Source organism: Trachypithecus francoisi, unplaced genomic scaffold (genome assembly GCF_009764315.1).
Source record: "Trachypithecus francoisi isolate TF-2019V2 unplaced genomic scaffold, Tfra_2.0 Lachesis_group19, whole genome shotgun sequence".
NCBI lineage: Eukaryota > Metazoa > Chordata > Mammalia > Primates > Cercopithecidae > Trachypithecus > Trachypithecus francoisi.
This window is the reverse complement of record NW_022681464.1, coordinates 6,461,511-6,482,117: the sequence shown is the minus strand read 5'-3', so window position 1 is coordinate 6,482,117 and position 20,607 is coordinate 6,461,511. Positions and strand designations below refer to the sequence as shown.

The following is a 20,607-nucleotide window of genomic DNA, read 5'->3' as shown; positions in this document are numbered from 1 at the left end:
CCTTCTGTGTTGGTAATTTAGGTGAAAGCACTCTAAAAAATTAGAGCGAATGAAGAAAAAATTAAAAAGAACAGTAAAGTAAAAGTAAGCTGCAATGCTGTACATTCATGCATTCCCCAAAGGATCTCCTGTACATCTTTTCTTATGGGATAATTAGTCTTGAAGTATGAGTTTCATATTGTGAGACTGCTTCAGGAATACATCTATCACACAGATGTAAATGCCTTCTTCAAATACAGCATTTCCCCCACCATCTCCACGAAGTGCATCTCTTTCCACTACTACATCCCAGGCACACAGTAAACAGTGCGGCAATCATGAACGTGAGCTGTGGAGCTAGATTTCCTGGGTTTCAATCTCCAGGCTCCATCATTTTCCAGTTGTATGGCCTTGGCTAAGTTTCTTAACTTCACTGTACATCAGTTTCCTCATCTGAAAAATTAGGATGATACCACTAGCCACCTTGAAGGGCTGTGGTAGGGACTGAATGAGTTTGATATAATACATTTAGAACCCGTGTGGCACCTGAGTTAATATTATGTAAATATTAGCTACTGTTGTGATCATCTTCATCACCACCTTCCCAACAACTCGTGATGATACTTTTAAGGCCGAATTTGTTTCACTGGGTTAAAAAAATAAGGCGTCCTTTTATTAACAGTATATGAATTATAGTGCATGCCATGGTTGCTTATAGGATATGCAGTGCTATGAAAGTATTAATGCTTCTTTTGCTATCTTCTTTTGAAAAGCTGTCAGAAACCTTTGTCACAGTTCTGAGGAGCCCTTCTAGTCTATGCACTGGGTAAGCAGCATGATTCTGGATAGGGCCTGCTCAGACACTAACATTTACATCAAGGGACATGGCAGTGTCAACTGGACATTTCTTTAGCCATCTTACCTTCAGTCTGTCTTTGGGCAGCGCAATGACGCCTTGCTTAATGATTTCCAGGACCCGTTCCACTGACAGCTCAGCTCCAGCTTGCAGCAACCTTGAGCTAAAGAAGGTGATCACCTGTAATGTAAAGTGTTATTTTTTTAAACAAGATGTATGAAGTGTATTTTTAGTAGCCGCCTTCCTCACATGGTAGTCAAACTATCATGATTCCATTCCTACAGTGACCTGGCTTTTAATTCACTAGCCCTCCTAAACACAGTTTGCTCTCCGCTGGGTTTGATAGCCGAATCAGAAGCGACCCCTCAATATCCAGGGCTGATTATTCATTCTGTGAATTAAGTAGCCGCCTGAATTCTACTCTTTCTTGTGCTGCCCAACCTTGCATTTACATTTCATTTATAGAGCAGTATCCAACAGAAAGTGGGGAGAGAAAGCTAAACCCTAAAGCCTATCACTTTTGAAGCTTAATAGTAGCTCTCTCTCTCTCATAAGGGCTTAACAGGAAAGAATTTGAAACTAATGGCTAAAATGATGTTTTGGGGATTATCTATGATTTTAGCCACATTTCCCTTATCGTGATCACCAGGGATAACGAATAGCAACCTATAATTACTTTTGCTTCATGTTATAGCACAGCCCAAAGTATGTAGCAAGATATTATTAACACAGTAGCATTCTGGAAATACACTGTTCCTAAATATTTGTCACTAAAAAATGAAAACAAAACATCATTTTTCAGCAAATTATTTTTAAAACCACAACGTTCATAAATCAAGAAGACTGCAGATCCCTTTTAAATTCAAGAAAATAACATTTAGGTGTTTATAGTCAGACATGCAAAAATATAAAAAATTATTGTGTTTTTATAAAGTTGAGCATTACCTTTTATGTCTTCTATTTCATAGGTAAAATAGATTAAGTTACAAACAATCCTTCACAAACATTTTTATGCATTTTCTTTCAGAATTACTCTCCTAAATGCTAACCGTTTAAGAGTACAATAACTTTTCTCTTAACAATTCTAGTGGAAGGTACACTATATTACATAAACGCCACCAAATGCATTTGTTCTGGAAGGTAAAGAGACTTAGCTGGCGCCATGGCCATTAACAAGCATGTGCCTCACAATTCTGTGGCAATGAGTGAGAACAAAGGCAGCTCATGGCTGGTGACACTGCTTGTGATTCCAGATAAACCATTTCTTTATCTCAAGCAGTTTGCTGGCACCACCAGCTCCTTGGCAAGTTGCTAATTTTGCTCACAAGCTGCTTTTTCGGTATGTGCCTATGGGCCTTGTTCTTCCCTATGTTGGATTTCAAGTTCTTTTTGAGTTTCTGGGATTAATATTTTGTTCACAGAGTTTAGACACAGCAGGTCCAAAAATTGATTTTTGTAATACAGTGAATAAGTCTTTGAAGAAAGACACAACACAGATAGCAAAACATATTGTAATAGATTAAAATCCTATTTTAAAAATATGCAACAACAAATACACAAAATAAATGCTTTCCTTTTGTGTAAATATCTTCATAGGTTGTAAACACGAGCATAGTTTTTCTGAGAAAAGAATTGGTTAAACATATAAAATGCCAATTTTGTTGGTAAAAAAAAAATGGTTTAATGTTCGAAATTTCATATGGGTCAACCTAACACCTATGCATAGTATTATCTTCTTTGACCAAAAAATATTTAAAAAGTAGGAGCATATCTGTTAAAAACACATTCTAAAAAATAAAAAAAAAATAATTAAAAAGTAGATAGATGTTACATATGCTTGAGGCTTACTGAATTTTTTTTTCTTTCTGACGTGCTGAAAGCTGACATTTCACTACTGGATTTTTGTTTTGTTTATAGCAGTAGATAATATAGACAAGTAGTTCTCAAGCATGGCTGATCATCAGAAGTAGCTGAGAAGCCTTGTGAAATTCTGATCCCAGGGCCTGGTCAGGGACCTTCTATTACACATCAGACTCTCCAGGTGATTTTGATGATCAGCCAGCATCTAGACCACAGGTTTCCAAACTTTTCAGGTTATATACATCTACAAGTAAAAAAATGAGGATGTGCTTGCAATATATGTTCTAGTTCTTTATAAATCATGCAATATACTACAGCACTAATGTTTTACATATTACAAAATGTTCATAAAATAAATTTAAAAGAATGAGATAAAGATAAAACGAATTAGATTTAAAAAACCCAATGATACAAAACACGGTTTTTGTACTCACTAAAATGTCATTGAAAATAATCTGGGTAATTACAGATTACTAATCACAGCGGTTTCACATGACCATCAGCAAGCACAGCATTCACCCGCGGTAAGATCCATCATTTATTACAGTGAATATAAATCCATAGTGCCAACAGTCTTCCTGATAACTTTTATGGATCCATTTGCTGTGAGATTAGACTGATTCATCACTGTTTTTCCCTTATAATGTGGCACTTGTTCCAGGAGCAGAGGTGTCAGCTCTGCCATTATCTTTTGTCATATGTGTTTATATTTTTCTATCACCTTCAGTGTGTGGGGAAACATGCTATTTCATGAGGGTTTAACTAAATCCAGATATTGTAACCAAGAACACACATACTACACTAAGCTTTACGTGAATGAACAGGTGAGTGCATGTATGCCAAGCCCTACAAGTTGAGGAACTTCTTTTTTTTTTTTTTTCTTTTTTTTTCTTTTTTTTTTTTTTTGTTGAGACGGAGTCTCGCTCTGTCGCCCAGGCTGGAGTGCAGTGGCCGGATCTCAGCTCACTGCACGCTCCGCCTCCCGGGTTTACGCCATTCTCTCGCCTCAGCCTCCCGAGTAGCTGGGACTACAGGCGCCCGCCATCTCGCCCGGCTAATTTTTTGCATTTTTTTTAGTAGAGACGGGGTTTCACCGTGTTAGCCAGGATGGTCTCGATCTCCTGACCTCGTGATCCGCCCGTCTCGGCCTCCCAAAGTGCTGGGATTACAGGCTTGAGCCACCGCGCCCGGCCAAGTTGAGGAACTTCTATCTCCTCCCTCGGGATATATGGAGTACTGAAGCTGACACAGCCCTGGCAGGTTGTAAAGGACAATACTATTAGTAAAACTAAATCTCTTTATTTTTAGATGAATAAATAAAAGCTCTAATATTTTCTTTCCATGCTTCTATGGATGAACTGTTAGTGCAGTATCTGGGGGCATGTGCAGCCATCCGCTTTGATAATCACTAATCAAGATAACAAAATGCACATAATCAAAGCTAAATGGAACTCACAGTATTCACACACTACTCAAAGACTTGACAAACCAACAAAAGGGAGTGTACTTATGTGTCACACCACCAAGAACAAAGTAATGCAATGACAGTTTTGCTTTGTTGACTCTGCGGCCTACACTGGCTTTCCTCTAAGCCACAAGGAATTTCCATTTCCACCGGGAGAGCTGCAGAGTAGGCATGAGGCTGGGTTTCTAACTAAATTCCTTTTTCAAACTGGTTCTCATTTGTATGTTTTAAAGCTGACATTCTCATGTTTTTGCATTCAAACTCACACGATTTTAGAAAATGATAAAACTACCACTTGCAGAAGGGAAGTATAATTTACATATCAAAACCGAAGGAAACAAATCTATCCTGAATGTTTATCATGGACTGTGTGCTGTACATATACTATTGATTTAATTCTCATGACAATCTCACGAGGCTGATAAAAATCTCTGTCCTACAGAACCGTAAAAAGGATCAGAGAGACAAGAAACTAGACTGGGGTGACCCAGGCAAGTGGGAGGAGCAGGGCTCTAGCTCAGGTATTTCTTCTTACTTTATCATGTCTCTGGCAATTCCTACGTCGCAAAATGGAGCACTAGCTTAGGTTTTCAAATAGGGGATATCTGAGTGAAAGGTGTAAGTTGTTTAGCCAAACCTTTCAGATGTCGTTTGATTGCAACATCACCAAAGAATGTGAGACAATTCATTCAAAGATACGAGCTTCTATTTCCTACTCCTAAGTTATAATTTTGCACATAATAGTACTTTTAGTGATGATGACTACAACAGATGTGTGGCTTTTATCAATTTGTATAGCAACCATTAAAACTGTTAAAATAGATGAACTTTTATTCCTCTGAAAATCTCTGCATGAGACACAGCCAGTAACAGAAAAATTTAAGTAAAACCTTTAGTGAAAGTGGGGATGAATGCTTTGTCAGTGTAATTCAAAGACAACCTTTCAAAGGAAGGTACTTTTCCACAGTGCATGTTTTACAACCTTCCTCTACCTGCCATATTTGGCTGTAACTCATGAAATCCAAGTACAGCACATTACCTTCCATTATGCTATTAGCTTTGAACAGTGATTGCCTAATGTCATATACCGATAAATCAGTTGTATACTTTGAGTAATGTCAAATCACATTTAACCACCTGTCATGAAACAAATGAATGATTATTATTAATAGATTACAGATTAATAGAAACGAGAAGCTTTTCTGGAGTAGAGGAGGGTGAAAAGGAGCTAGTATGTACTTATCAGGAAGACATGCTTGCTTGCTAAAAAGGGCCACTCTCCTAAGAGGTAGAAGTAGACAGCTAAGTTTTATTTTATTTTTATTTTTTAAGACAATATTTTTTAAACATGTGAAATACATATATATTTCCTCATTGACTTGAGTTTCTCCTCAAATTACTGTATTTTAATCAATACATATATTGACAACCCATTCAGCAGAGGAGCTCTCCCGAGGATTTACCAGGAAAATAAATAGATGATACCATTTTCTTGCTTGAAGAAAGACGCAATATAATTTGGGAGATAAGACAGATCAAATCTGTATAATTAGAATAGACATCATGGTAAAGTGGACAATGAACTACTCAAAGTCAGAAGGCTTAGATTTGATTCCTGCCTCTGATACTAGCAATGTGACTTGTAAAACACTCAACGTCTAGATGTAGCATGATGCAGTGGTTTAGAGAACTTACCTGGTGTCGGACTGCTTGGGTTTAAATCCCACCTCTCCTTATAATATCTTCAAAGTGACAAAGTTGCAGCATCTACCGCAATAGGAACCAATAATGATAATGTGGCAACTTTGTCATTTTGTAAATGAGGGTACTGACACACACCTAATAACAGAAAGAGCTAACGTTCTGTGAGCACTTACCATGTGCAAAGCACTTTGCGCTGTGCAGACATTAACTTATTTAAGGCTGCAAATTTCTCTCTGAGCTTTTGCTGGGTCCCACAAATTTTGATATGTTACATTTTCATTTTTGCTCACTTTAAATTTGTTCTATTTCCCTTGTCTACTTTTTGACACATGGGTGTAATGTTCACTTTCCAAGTATTTGGAGATTTTCCAGATATCTTTCTTATGGATTTCTATTAAATAGTTTAATTTCACTGTGGTCAAAGAACAGGTGATCTCATGTCATTTAAATTTGCTGAGGTTTGTTTTACGGCCCCATACGTGGTCTCTCTTAGTGAATGGTTCACGTGCACTGATGTTGTTGGGTGGTATGTTTTCTAAATGTCAACTAATCAAGTTGGTGGTTAGTATTGTTTGGGTCTTCTATATCATCACAAATTTCTGTTTATTTGTTGTATCAATTACTGAGAAAGAAGTGTTGACTTCTCCAATTATGGGTTTGTTTGTGTCTTCTTGCAATTCTATCTGTTTTTATTTCATGCATTTTGAAGCTCTGTTGTACACACATTTATGGTTGTCATGTCTCCTTGGTGAATTGACTTCTTTCTCATTACATGGAGTCCCTGTTTACCCTTGGTAATGCTCCCGGTGTTGAAGTCTACTTTGTCTGCTATTAATACAGTCATCCTACCCTTTTATTTTTGATTAATGCTTGCACAGTAAAACTTCTTTTATCCTTTTGCTTTTAACCTATCTATTCCTTTATGTTTAAGGTGGGTTTCTGATAGGCAGCACATAGTTAAGTCCTGCTGTTTATCCAATCTGAAAATTTCTGTCTTTTAATTGAAGCATCAGGATTATTTGCATTTGGTTTAGTTATTGGCATGAATGGATTTAAGTCTATATTTCTTTTTTCGCTGTTGTTCCACTATTATTTATTCTGCTTTTCCCGTCTGTAGTTCATGGATCCTGGAAGAAGAGATATTTCTGGGTCAGAGATGGAGGGAAGTTTGTTAGTCATAGCAACAGCAGTGATCACAGCATCTGCATTACCACACTGGCTCCCCAAGTCCCAGTTTGCTCAGGGTGATGTGACAAGGGTCAGACAATACCTGCACATGTAGTAAATTATATTAAAAGGACAGAACCCTGAGCTGAGGGAACCCGAATCTCTTAGAGTCGTCAGTAACCATGCCTATCTTTTACTCCAGAAGGAGATACAAACATCTTTGAAAAGATAATCCAGAGCAAAGGATAGTCAGTGCCTTTGCTCACAAGATGAATTCTCTGGAAAATTATCTCCCAACACACATATGTGCCAACTTCCAATTCTTCCCTCTCATCCTTTGTGCTACTGCTGACACATATCTTACTTTTACATGTTATAAACCCCATAATACATTGTTAATATTTTTATTTTAGACAAAATGGGTTGGCAACTTATAGCCTGTGGGCCAAATCTGGCCTGTTGTCTGTTTTTGTAAATAAAGTTTTATGGGAACATAGCCATACCCACTTGTTTACACATAGTCTGTGGCTGCCATTGAATTACAATGGCTGAGTAGAATAGTTGTGACAGGGACTATGTGGCCTGTGAAGACTAAAATATTTACAATCTGATCACTTACAGAAAAAGTTTGAGGACCTCTTCTTCAGACAGTCAATTATTTTATACAGTGGATCAACATAAGAAAAAACTTTTTTTTTTTTTTTTTTTTTTTGAGACGGAGTCTCGCTCTGTCACCCGGACTGGAGTGCAGTGGCCGGATCTCAGCTCACTGCAAGCTCCGCCTCCCGGGTTCCCGCCATTCTCCTGCCTCAGCCTCCCGAGTAGCTGGGACTACAGGCGCCGCCACCTCGCCCGCTAGTTTTTTTTTTGTATTTTATTTTTAGTAGAGACGGGGTTTCACAGTGTTAGCCAGGATGGTCTCGATCTCCTGACCTCGTGATCCGCCCGTCTCGGCCTCCCAAAGTGCTGGGATTACAGGCTTGAGCCACCGCGCCCGGCCAAGAAAAAACTTTTTATGTTTACCTTTATTGTTGCTATTTTTGGAATTCTTAATTTTTTTTTTGTAGATCCAAGTTTCTGTCAGATACGATAGCTCTTCTGTTTCAATAACTTCCATTAACTTGCCTATAGTACACACTAGCAATAAGTTCTTTCAGTTTTGTTTGAAATGTCATTATTTTGTATTCAGTTTTAAACACATTTTTGGGGGTAAGATTTGTTTTTAATTTTAGCATTATAAAGATGTCACTTCATTATCTGACTTGCCTAGGTTCTGTCAAGAAAACTGCTGTTACGATCTTTGTTCCTCTGTATATAATGTTTGTTCCTCTGTATGTAATGTTTCTTTTTCTTCTCTGGTTGAATTCAAGACTGTGTTTTTTATCTTTGATTTTCAGATGTTTAAATATAATGTCTTAAAAAAATGGATTTATCCTGATTGGGGTTCTCTGGGCTTCTTGGATCTGTGGTTTCATGTCAGTATTTTTGGAACATTCTCAGCTATTATCTCTTTAAATATTTCTTCTGAGCTGTTCTTTCTCTCTTCTTCTGAGACTCCAATTATATGTATATTGAATCATTTGATATCGTCTTATAGCTCTTGGATGCTATGTTCTCATTTTTCCCATGTTTTTCTCACTGTGTTTATTTGCATAATTTCTACTGACCTATCTTCAAGATCACATATTTTTTTTCACAAGCCCACTAATGAGCCTGTCACGGCAATTCTTTGCCTGTCATGTTTTTTTACTTCTAGCATTCCCATTTTATTTTTTCTTACAGTTCCCATCTCTCTCTGGAACTGTTTATATATGTTGTCACCTTTTCCCCTAGGACAAAGGTCGGTATGTGTCTTTTATAAAGAACCAGGTAGTAGGCCAGGCGCGGTGGCTCAAGCCTGTAATCCCAGCACTTTGGGAGGCCGAGACGGGCGGATCGCGAGGTCAGGAGATGGAGACCAACCTAGCTAACACAGCGAAACCCCGTCTCTACTAAAAAATACAAAAAACTAGCCGGGCGAGTTGGCGGGCGCCTGTAGTCCCAGCTACTTGGGAGGCTGAGGCAGGAGAATGGCGTAAACCTGGGAGGCGGAGCTTGCAGTGAGCTGAGATCTGGCCACTGCACTCCAGCCTGGGCGACAGAGCGAGACTCCATCTCAAAAAAAAAAAAAAAAGAACCAGGTAGTAAATATTTTAAGTTTTGTGGGTCCCAATATAGTCTCTGTAACATATCCTTCTTTTTTTTTTTTTTAAACAATCCTTTAAAAACATAAAAAACATACTTATTTCACAGGCTGTACAAAGACAAGCTGTGGGCTGCATTTGCCCTATGGGTCCTACTTAGTTGACCTTCATACCAGATCTTTGAAAGTGATAAATCGTAATTACAGTCCCAGTCTGACAGTTCCAACATCTGAGTCATCACTGAGTCTGGGTCTGTTGTCTGTTGACAACATGATTTTTTTTCTTGCCTTTTTATGTCTCATAATGCTTGGCTGAATGTTAGACATCATGTGTAGAACTGTAGAGACTGACAGAAATACTATTTATGATAAATTCGGGCACATCTCTTCTTAGGTCAGGCTTGGAGGTTGAGCTGATTCACTCAGAAGGTAAGCTGAATTTGAGTTTGGCTGTTGCTGTGGCTACCTTCAGTGCACCACATCCTCTAATGACGCCTTCTGCTTTGCTGGGATTTGAAGTGCCAGGTTTTTCAATGTTCATGCTCCACTTTCTGCTTTCAGTGAGCTCTGCATGCCTGGGTCCCAGAGTAGGGTCTGTATCCATGCCCTTGATCTTTCCCAGCAGCAGATGCTGCTGCTTGTTACTCAGTACTTGCTAGGCTGGTGGCAGAAGGTAGGGGATTCTCTACCTGCTGTCCTAAGACCTCAGTCTTAAATGGGGCTCTCTATGCCTGGGCCTAGGGCATAAGGCTTTCTTAGCTTTCTCTCCCCTTTCTTCTTATGGCAGCCAAACTTTGCCCTGTATCTGTGATGAGTTGTTGGTAGGATACCTCTAATGTTACTCTTGTAGAATCCTGGGGCCACGACAGTTTCCTGCCCTTTACCCAGAAGTAGAGAGTTTTTTATCTTTTACGTGCAGTAACGGGTCTCTACCTATGCCCTGAGGGCAACAATGTTTAGTGCCTGCCTCTGCACCCCACCCCTCCACCCCACCGGCAATCTAAGGCTTTTGCACCATATGAAAGAAAGGTCTGGCAGGGGAATGACGCTACGCATTTTCTATAGGTATATCACCTTGGGAAGCTCTCTCTGGCTTCCTGCCATGCTCCCAGTCTCAGTGGAAAACAGCCTGTGAGTGCAAATTCCTCTGGTGCTTGGGTCTCCTGGGTGTTCTGTAATGTCATGCTAGTCCACACTCAACCTTTAGCAAGTTATTAAAATTGCATCTGATTTCTTTTTACCCACTTGTATGGTAGCCGCCTAGTCCTGTGCTCTTCCACAGGTGATCCAGTCCTGGTGTCTTACCTCAACTTGAGGGGTGGGTGGGCCGATGATCCCTCCTTGGGATCTAGGCTACTTGGTTGTCCTGTGACCTCGGCTCATTTATAGGTTCAAGAAAAGTTATGATTTTGTAGTTTACCTCTTTTTCTCTTTGTTAGGGTAGAACTCTTCCTAGCTTTCTATATCCTAGGCAGAAGTCCACTCTAGGGAATTTATTTTTTAGTAGTAAATTTACTGAGGTACAATATCATACAATAAAATAAACCTACTCATTTTAATGGTACAGTTCAACCAGTTTTGACAAATAATCATACCCTGTAACCACCTGCCCCTCATTATCACAGAATGTTCACTCCACCTTCCTGGTCAGTTCCCCATCACTCCGTCCCACCCACTATTCTCTGTGCCTAGCGTGCTGCTCTGTCCCCAGATAGCTGCATAGCTCACTCTCTACCTGCTTCAAGTTTTGGCTCAAACGTACCTTCTGAGAGGCTTCCCTGATCACATTCTTTAAATCTGCAATCTCCTACCCCTATTCTAATGAGCTCTCGTTATTCTCCTTTCTTATTCTTCCTTTTTTTTTTTTTCCTTAAGCAATTGGGTAGATACTGATGTCATATATTGGGATAAGAAAGACTATAGAAGAAAATATTTTATATTGTATTGGTTTTTGCAGAAAATCAAGAATTATGATTTAACCTTGTTCAACAATTGTGGGACCGTCAAGTCAGTAGCCTAATGTGTTAGTTTAGACCTTGATAAGGATGGTCAGGTCTGGAAATACACAAGATCTAATGTGAATTCTACACTGTTCAGAGATAAAAATATTTCTTGCCTTTACTATACTATACAATGGTTATAGTTCATTGCATCTGTCCTCTACTTATATTCAGCCATTTCTTAGGTAACCAGACAATTTATTTTATGTTCTCTCTTGTTTGGTGTCATATTCTACCTTGTCTTGCTGCTTAATTCAGCCTGATCATATCACCTAATGTTTTAGATGGGAGAGATAGGTACCTGTGTGTAATAAAAATATGGGCACTTGAAAACCATATATCTAACTCCTTCTGCCGAAGTTAAAAGTGCTCCAAGGTTAGCCACTTCTGTCTTCTGAGATACTGAGTGCTGCTAAATGTCTTAACCAAAAATAATCAACTCTCAACTCCCTGCCTGCTAAAAATAACAGTAGATTCGTCTCCTCCACCAACTTTTTTTCTTCTACAGTCTTCCACAGTTAACTTTTGAAGGTTAACTCTATGAAAGAAGAAAGCAGCAAAAGCTTGTTTAAGCCAAGATTTCAGGGGTCTTTGGGGGATAGAAGGGGAAGGTAAAGTACTGAAAGAGGCAGAAATAGAGATGTTATTTATATCTTTATCACAGCAATCTTTTCAAAATATGTAAAAGGAGTTTAAAATGTTTTTTAAATGAATTTCCAGTGTGCCCAGCACTATTTTGGATGATAGTATTCAACAAAAAGTTGTTGGAAAACCTGCTCATTTGGAACCTTACTTAGGTTTATCCAAGTGAATGTCGAAAACATGGGATTTAACAGAATGGGAACCTGGATTCAGGGCCTGGTTGACTGACTTGCTAGCTAAGTGGTCTCAAGCCCTTCTCTAGCCCTGCTCTCCCTTCCTCCTAGGGATGGCGAAAGGGCCAATGAGATAGAGCCCCCTGCAACGATATGTGATAATTATCCAAGACAATGACCCTTAGGCATCTGAGAAACCTCTCAGCATCTTGGTTTTCTTATCTGTAAAGTGGGATAATAAGCCTAGCTCCCATAGATTAAGGATGGTAAAAGAGGTCATATACATGAGGCACTCAAGCCTCATTCCCATCATCTGGAAGGTGTACTTAAAACTGTTTAGGCATTTGTTTATGTGGTTTTAAGAACTGTATAACAGCATATAGCCAAACGTTTAGCCTGAGAATGCAGTTTTTACTGAATACAGGTGAAGTGTAAATAAGTGGCCCATTCTTCCGACAACGACAGAAAAGTAAGCACAGGTGTAATTTACGTCCAACTTAACATCCTGCTTTTACTTCTACATGGTTCTACACTGTGTGCTTACAGTGAGGTCCTTCCTCACCTCCACTCTGCCTTTCACTTCTTCCAAAGGAGAATGTGTTTCAAATGGATGTAGTTTAAATTCTTTGCATGGTTCTGTGTGTCCTTATAAAAAAAAAAATTAATATGGTCTTTCAGAGACTTTTTTTTTTCTTTTTCGTGTGTGTGTGTGTGTGTGTGTGTGTGTGCGCGCGCGTGTGTGTGTGTTTAAGAGATGGTGTCTCGCTACATTGCCCAGGCTGGTCCTGAATTCCTGGACTCAAGAGATTCTCCTGACTCAGTCCCCTGAGCAGCTGGGATAACAGTGCACCACCACGCCTCAGAGACATTTTTAAGGATAACAACTGCCTGGTTACTAAGAATGTTCCTCATTGCACCACTGATGGAATAAAGACTGATTGGACTTCATTAGAACTGATTTTGAAAGAGAAAGTAATTAGGTTTGTGGATATGATCAGATGGTTTCATAGGCAACTGTGGGAGCACTTAGTGAACGCGTATAGTGGTTAGGCAGAATTACTACTAGCATGGGCCTTATCATCAAACTCTGGGTTTAAGATGTGGCTGCATCACTTTCCGAATGTGTGACAGTAAACAAGTTAATTAATCTTTCTAACTTGGTATCTTTATCTGCATATTGAGGACTAAAATGAAATATACCTCATGGTTTATTTTTTAATGAGGATTAAGTAAGTTAATGCATGTAAGTGCTTAGCAAGTATGCAATAAAAGCTAGTGATGATTAGAAAAGAAGCAAATGGCTTTTGATGTGGTTTAAATAAAAATTTAAAGCTAAATACTCCAAATGATGTGTAATATTGCAGCTATTGCAGCTATGACCACAGAGGGAAAAAAAATCTTTGGTTTAGTCTTTTGTCAGGAACACAAAGAAAATATTGCCCGTCACAATGAAAGGTACTGGGAATTAGAGATTATTTTTCTCCAATATACTGCAGGTGTATATTACCAGACATACATAGTCCATAGTTCAGGTGACTATCTTTAAACATTTTTTTAAAGGAAACAAGAAATATAGGAAGGAATGAAAAAAGAAATTGGAATGAGGGAGGGCCAGAGAAAGGCAAAAGTTAGGACAGATGGGATAGAGGACTGCCACAAGGGCAGACTGAAATGAATGGGATGACACAGTTTAGAAACACGAAGACTGAAAACAGACATGTTGGATATTTCTAGAATGTAAAGATCTCAATAAATCTTGGAAAACCAGGAATATCTCCCCACCTCTGGAGCTCGAAAGAGATACATTAATAAATCAATACAAGAAAATACTATTTTAACATTACAATGCCCATTTGTGGGTGATATTCTTAGATGAAATATTAGACATCAAGAGTCTCAAGACTATAAAAGGCCACACTTGGCATCAGATTAATTTTAAAAAAGATATAAGGATAGGAAAAGTAGCATGCCAAGAGCATAGCCCCACAGGTTTGTTTTCCTTGGGAATCCTTATGGTAGTTCCTGGGCTAGTCTTTGGCCCTTCAAATGACAGCTCAGATGCAAGAGAATGAGACTACAGTAGGTAGATGCAGTAGCCACCCTACCTTAGAACTGTGTCCCAAATAGAAACCAATATCCTTGTGACAGTCTCAGCTTCTAGGTCTTTGTAAAGGATGTGCCCAGTTATAAAAGTTCTCTCATTCAGAGAAGCCCAAAGTGATGGCTTCTCATCAAGTATTTGTAGTTCATTCATAGTCCTCCAAGTAATGACTCAGCTTACCAATCAAATGTCATTTTATCACATTATCATTTTATCATAGCACTGTTGCTTGGTAACACAACTGACATTCTACCTCCATCAGATATCCAGAGAACTGAGCTAGAAGCATCTTAACCCAAGGCCAATTTCTCATGTAAAAGGGGAAAAAGTTTTGTGAAACCTTTACCCACAAGCATAATGAGTCTTAAACTCAGTATTTTACCTCCAAAAATACTACTGGCAAGAAACAGAAATGAATTTGGACAAATTCATGAATAACATGGTTAGAAGAAGCTTTTCAGAAGTAAGTAAATAGCTCCCTACAAATTTGCCTTCACAGAGAGAACAATTTCTACTGGATGTTACAATCCTTAAGACTGCTTGCAGGAATAACTGTTAAGAGGAATGGATATAATTAAAAAAACAAAAACAAAAACAAAAAGAGGAATGGATAAAGGCTCTGCTTGAGTTCCAGATCGTTTCTTTGAGAGCTAAGACGATAGCAGGGATGTCATTCTCCCATGAGATACCCTCCAGCCCCCATGGACTCTTTACTTTCCTTAATAACTGGTACTTTTGCATTCTCATCTTCTATCAAAGCATAAAACTAACATGAATTCTTAAGACTATAAACCACAATTTACCATGTTGTCAAAAATAGTCTATCCCATAAAAGAAGACGGAGTTAACTTGTGATGGGTGTTCCTTAGGCAATACTTTGTTTCATAATCTTATTAACACTGACACTTTTCAATTTTAAAGAGATCTTATCAACACCAATACTTCTTAATTAAAACTCAGAATTAACAAGAAGGACACGGGGCCAGAGATGAAATATTCGAGAAGTTGCCTAAGGATGCTCTCACACACATCCTAAATATCAGTGAATCTACATGGGAGTATACTGGTTCATAAAGATTTCCCTTAAAATGTCAAAGTTTGATTCTTAAAATAAACATCCTTGTGTGAAATGGTGTTTCTGCTTTACCTTGATTGCACGGATGGCAATTATACCCAAATTCTCCAATTCTGTTAATGATACCTAAATGATGTTGATATAAGCTTAGGAAAATGACAGGAGTGTGCATGGCAAAATATTTTGCTATAGCTGCAACTGTTAGGTATATAATTGAAGCAGCTTAAGGAAAGCCAATGAAATTAAGCTGACAGAAGAGAGTTTTAATATTGATTTCTGTTTACCAGCAATCATGAAAAAGCTGTGAAAATCAATGAATGGATTTGCAACAGTATACTCAACTGTAGGTTAAACTCACATTTAATTGTGTAGATTCCAGAGTATCCAGCAGTTAATACATCCTATGTGTTAAGAGTCTGGAACGGGAGGCTAGCTATGGCCCAAACCTGATTTCAACCAAGTACCTAACAACTACACAAAACTCTACTAAGACAAGCAAAAGATTAACCTACTTCGGCAAACTGGCTTATGAGAATGGATAGAGACATTCTTAAATGTCTGAAATTTGACCAGAATCTATGTGTTGCTGCCACCCTGAAAGCAAAAAGAAGGTTTTTGTTTAGAAGCCACTCTCTACCTTCTCTCTCCATCCCTAAAGTAGTTCAGCCTCTATCTTTGCTTTCAAAACTCTGACAGACAGGCTTCTACACTCCAGGCAGAGGCCTGAAGAATTCTTATCTAAGGACATGGACTAGCCCCCAAAATAAGATTTAATGATACTGATATAAAGGGGCTCCAAAGGAAATGACCATCTAATTAAGAAGAATTTCATAGACAAAAAGTGGCAGGGAAGAAATAATTTAAAAGACTATTTGAGTTCCAGATAGTTTCTTTGAGAGCTGAGATGATAGCAGGGACGTCATTCTCCCATGAGATACCCTCCAGCCCCCATGGGCTCACGCCTGCAATTCCAACACTTTGGCTGAGTGGGGAGCATCACTTGACCTGGGGGTTTGAGACAAGCCTGGCAACATAGCAAGGTCTTGCCTTTGCACACACACACACATCTGCGTGTAGTGATGCATGCCTGTATCCCAGCCACTTGGGAGGCTGAGCTGGGAGGATTGCTTGAGCCTGTGAGTCAGAGGTTGCAATGAGCCATGAGCATGCCACTGTACTGTAGCATGGGCAACAGAGTGAGGCTCTGTCTCAAAAACAACAACAGAAAGAATATTTGATAGTATTGAACATCAGCCTCTAGACTAAAAAGGCTCTCCAAGTATCCACTACAATTACGTAATGCACAGGAAATCATGACGTTCCAGAACACAAGGATAAAGAGATCAGAAAAGCTTCCATAAAGACCAGGTCATATATAAAGGGAGAAGAATGATGTTTCAGACATGATAAATTTAAAAATAAAAAAATCTATCTCATATACACCATTTTCCCAGAAAGCTACTATATATATTGATGTTCCATCAATACAAAGTAGTAAACAAAGAAAGACAAAGACACAGGAGCCAGGCTTAACCAAAGGAGAGCACTGAAGGCAATTCCCAAGAATACACTGTAGCTGTGCAGAACCAGTGCACAACGGGTGTGGCAGGTAGCAGGTCACCATAGAAAGAGTGGATTTGAGAATGTTACCTGATCTGTTTGACTATTTGCAGAGGAGTTTTAGAGTTCTGTTAAAAAGTTTGTAGCTGTGTTAGAGATTGGATATTTGCAACATATAACCAAGAAAAGTTTAGAATCTAGAACACAACAACAATAAAATATATATTGATAAGAAAAAGAGAAATAACTCAATAGAAAAACTAACAAGACTTGAACAGGCAGTCCCAAAAGAGGAACTCTAAATGGCTAATAAACATACGAAATATGCTTATCCTTATTAGTAATCAAGGAATTACAAATTAAAAGTATAATAAGATGCCATTACAAAACTGACAAAACTATCAAAACAATTTTTTATGAGTATGTAAAGCAACAGGAATTCTCATACAGCAGTGACCAAAGTGTAAAATGGTAGCACCCCAGGGAAAATGGTTTGGCATGATACACAACATCCAGCAATTCCACTATTGGGTAAACACCCCAGAGAAAGGTATGTACATGTGCTTACTTACTATTGAAATTATATATTTATGTTTGTTTCATAACTTAATTATTGAATGTCTTCCTAAATATAAGTAACACAAGGACAGCGATGGTGGCTCTTCAGTTTACTTGAACCTAGCACTGTGAATTACATTAGTTATTCAAAAAATATCTATGGAACCAAATTGAATCAGAAAACACTAATATGGCAGTAGAAAACTTGGCAAAAAACATTTTTAAAAAGGACAGGAAGCAAACATTCACAGACCTGTAAAAAATGTTCAACCACGTTAGTAATTAAGGAAATTAAAATATGAAAAAATACCATTTTTGCCATAAAAAGACATTAAAATAATTACAATGCTCAAAGCTACAAAAGTACAGTGACATAGATCCTCTCATAGGTCACTTGTGGAAGTATAAGATGATATACAGGTGCATAAATTATTATTATTATTATTTTTTGAGACAGAGTCTCACTCTGTTGCCCAGGCTGGAGTGCAGTGGCACGATCTCGGCTCATGGCAAGCTCCGCCTCCCGGGTTCACGCCATTCTTGTGCCTCAGCCTCCTGAGTAGCTAGGACTACAGGCGACCACCACCATGCCTGGCTAATTTTTTGTATTTTTAGCAGCGATGGGGTTTCACCATGTTAGCCAGGATGGTCTCGATCTCCTGACCTCGTGATCCGCCCATCTTGGCCTTCCAAAGTGCTGGGATTACAGGCGTAAGCCACCGCTTGCCCGGCCTTTTTTTTTTTTTTTGGGAGATGGAGTTTTACTCTTGTTGCCTAGGCTGGAGTACAATGGTGTGATCTCAGCTAACTGCAACCTCCATCTCCTGGGTTCAAGCGATTCTCCTGCCTCACCCTCTCAAGTAGCTGGGATTACAGGCATGAGCCACTGCGCCCAGCCCAGAGGCACAAATTCTATAGTTTTTCTAGAAAGCAATTTCGCAACCTGTGTTGAATCTTGAAAATAAAGATGCCCTTTGACAGAAAAACTAGTAAAATTCCAGCTTTAAAACCATACCAAAAATTAATTTTAAAATTTGAGATAAGACTTATTTATAAACTTTTCATTCATTATGAATTGATATAAAACATTGGAAATAAATGAGCAAAAATGGGATAATGGTTATATATATTTTAGGACACAAACATGGGCTAGATAAATATTAAAATGTGAGACTTTCCAAGAGTTGATAATACCATAGAAAAATGCTCACAGTCTAAGTGTAAAGTAAAAATGGCAGAATAAAGAACTGTATGAAGTATGACTTCAATTGTATTAAATATGTATGTGTGTGTATATACAATACACAGATTACCACAATTATTATAGCAAAATAGACTGCAAATACAGTTAATGTTGAAAGAAGAAACTCTTACTCTTACAGTTCTTACCAAGGCTTATTAAACATTCTCTGCTTTAACACTTAAAAAAGAATCATAATAAATGTCTTCATTTACACTTACCAGATCAATATTTTGCATTATATCCTGAAATGAAGGATGAGTTCGAAATTGTTCGAAGAGATCGCGTTTGTAAAGCAGGGCGTATACCAAGTTTGGGTTGTGGTGAAGGGAATTTGTCAGGCAGGAGTTGATGATCTCTAACATCATTCGAATCACCTCTTCAATGACATTTAGGTCTTGTGCCTCATAAAGAAAAGAAACCCCAACACAGAGTCACTCTTTTTCTCCTTGCAATAGAATTAATCAAAATAAGAGAAATTGCCTTAAAATTATAACAGAATTGGAAAGATCACACAGAGAACCTCATCAAGATTATTTCTGTCAAGAATCTTAAGAATGAGGTTTGTCAGTTACTAAAGGATTTGGGTTAAAATCTTTTGAACTTAGTATGGTAATAATTAGGAATTTCATATAATAAATTATAGACTTATCAATCTAGAGGGAAATTTGGAGCTTACTCAGTTCCTTATTTAATAGATCCATATTGGTATTCTCACTATTGTACTACCCTAAATCGTTAAGACTGCCACGATGTAGAGTAGTGGTAGGGTAGTACCCATTCCAAGAAAATGACTACTAAGTCATTCAGAAAATGACTTCATTGCTCTACACTGTCATTTCAGTCTTTATATTTCAGATAAACAGACTATGATTTTGTCACTGTTTCTTTGGAGTGAATAGTCTTTGGGAATCAGAACATTAAATAGTTACCAAACAGCAAAGCTCAAGGTAAGCAATCAGCAAACCTCTTGGAAGAAAAGGGCAATGGAAGGAGCAAGCACATGGGTATATACAACAGACTTTCCTCTCCTCTTCAGTCTTCTATATTTGACAGTTGAAGCAAAAATTATAAGATTGATGTGGTTCTCAATGTATGTAAAGAAATATCTAAAACAATTATAAACAAAGGTGGGTAAGGGATTTAAAGGGACAAAGGTTTCTGCAGCTCACTTGAACTGGTAAAATATCAACACTACTAGACTGCGATAAGCTATGTACATATAATGTAATGTCTAGAGCAAATCTACCTGACGAGAAACAAAAATACTATAGATATATCAAGGCTGGGTGCGGTGGCTCATGCCTGTAATCCCAGCACTTTGGGAGGCCAAGGTGGGCTGATCACTTAAGCTCAGGAGTTTGAGACCAGCCTGGGCAACATGGCGAAACCCCATCTCTACAAAAAATACAAAAATTAGCCAGGTGGGTGGCACACACCTGTAGTCTCAGCTACTTGGGAGGCTGAGGTGGGAGGATGGCTTAAGCCTGAGAGGTGGAGGTTACAGTGAGTTGAGATTGCTCCATTGCATTCCAGCCTGAGTGACAGAGCCAGACCGTCTCAGAAAAAAAAAAAAAAAAAAAAAAAAAAGAAAAAAAAAGAAAGAAAAGAAAAAGAAAAAAGAACTAGAGATATATCAAAATGGGATTCTAAAAAAATTTCCATACAGGAAGGCAGAAAAAATGCAAATGAAAAAGGGGAAACCAACTAAAAACAGAAAGTAAAATGGCAGTTACATATTAATAACTACATTAATTGCAAATAGTCTACAATAGTTAAAATCCAAGGACTGTCAGAGTGGATTAAAAGCACACCACTCGGCCGGGCGCGGTGGCTCAAGCCTGTAATCCCAGCACTTTGGGAGGCCGAGGCGGGCGGATCACGAGGTCAGGAGATCGAGACCATCCTGGCGAACACTGTGAAACCCCGTCTCTACTAAAAAATACAAAAAAAAAACTAGCCGGGCGAGGTGGCGGGCGTCTGTAGTCCCAGCTACTTGGGAGGCTGAGGCAGGAGAATGGCGTGAACCCGGGAGGCGGAGCTTG

General features: G+C 38.5%; 1 protein-coding gene across 6 annotated transcripts in view; it reads right to left on the bottom strand.

Moving 5' to 3' along the window:
- DYM (dymeclin) overlaps nt 1–20,607 on the bottom strand; it is a 437,123-nt gene that overhangs the window by 72,814 nt on the left and 343,702 nt on the right. For all 6 annotated transcript variants that reach the window (XM_033177780.1, XM_033177784.1, XM_033177783.1 and 3 more), the window contains 2 exons: nt 18,784–18,966; nt 902–1,015 (listed from right to left, as the gene is read on the bottom strand). In XM_033177780.1, the coding sequence (XP_033033671.1) occupies nt 902–1,015; nt 18,784–18,966 (297 nt within the window). The remainder of the gene's footprint in view (nt 1–901; nt 1,016–18,783; nt 18,967–20,607) is intronic.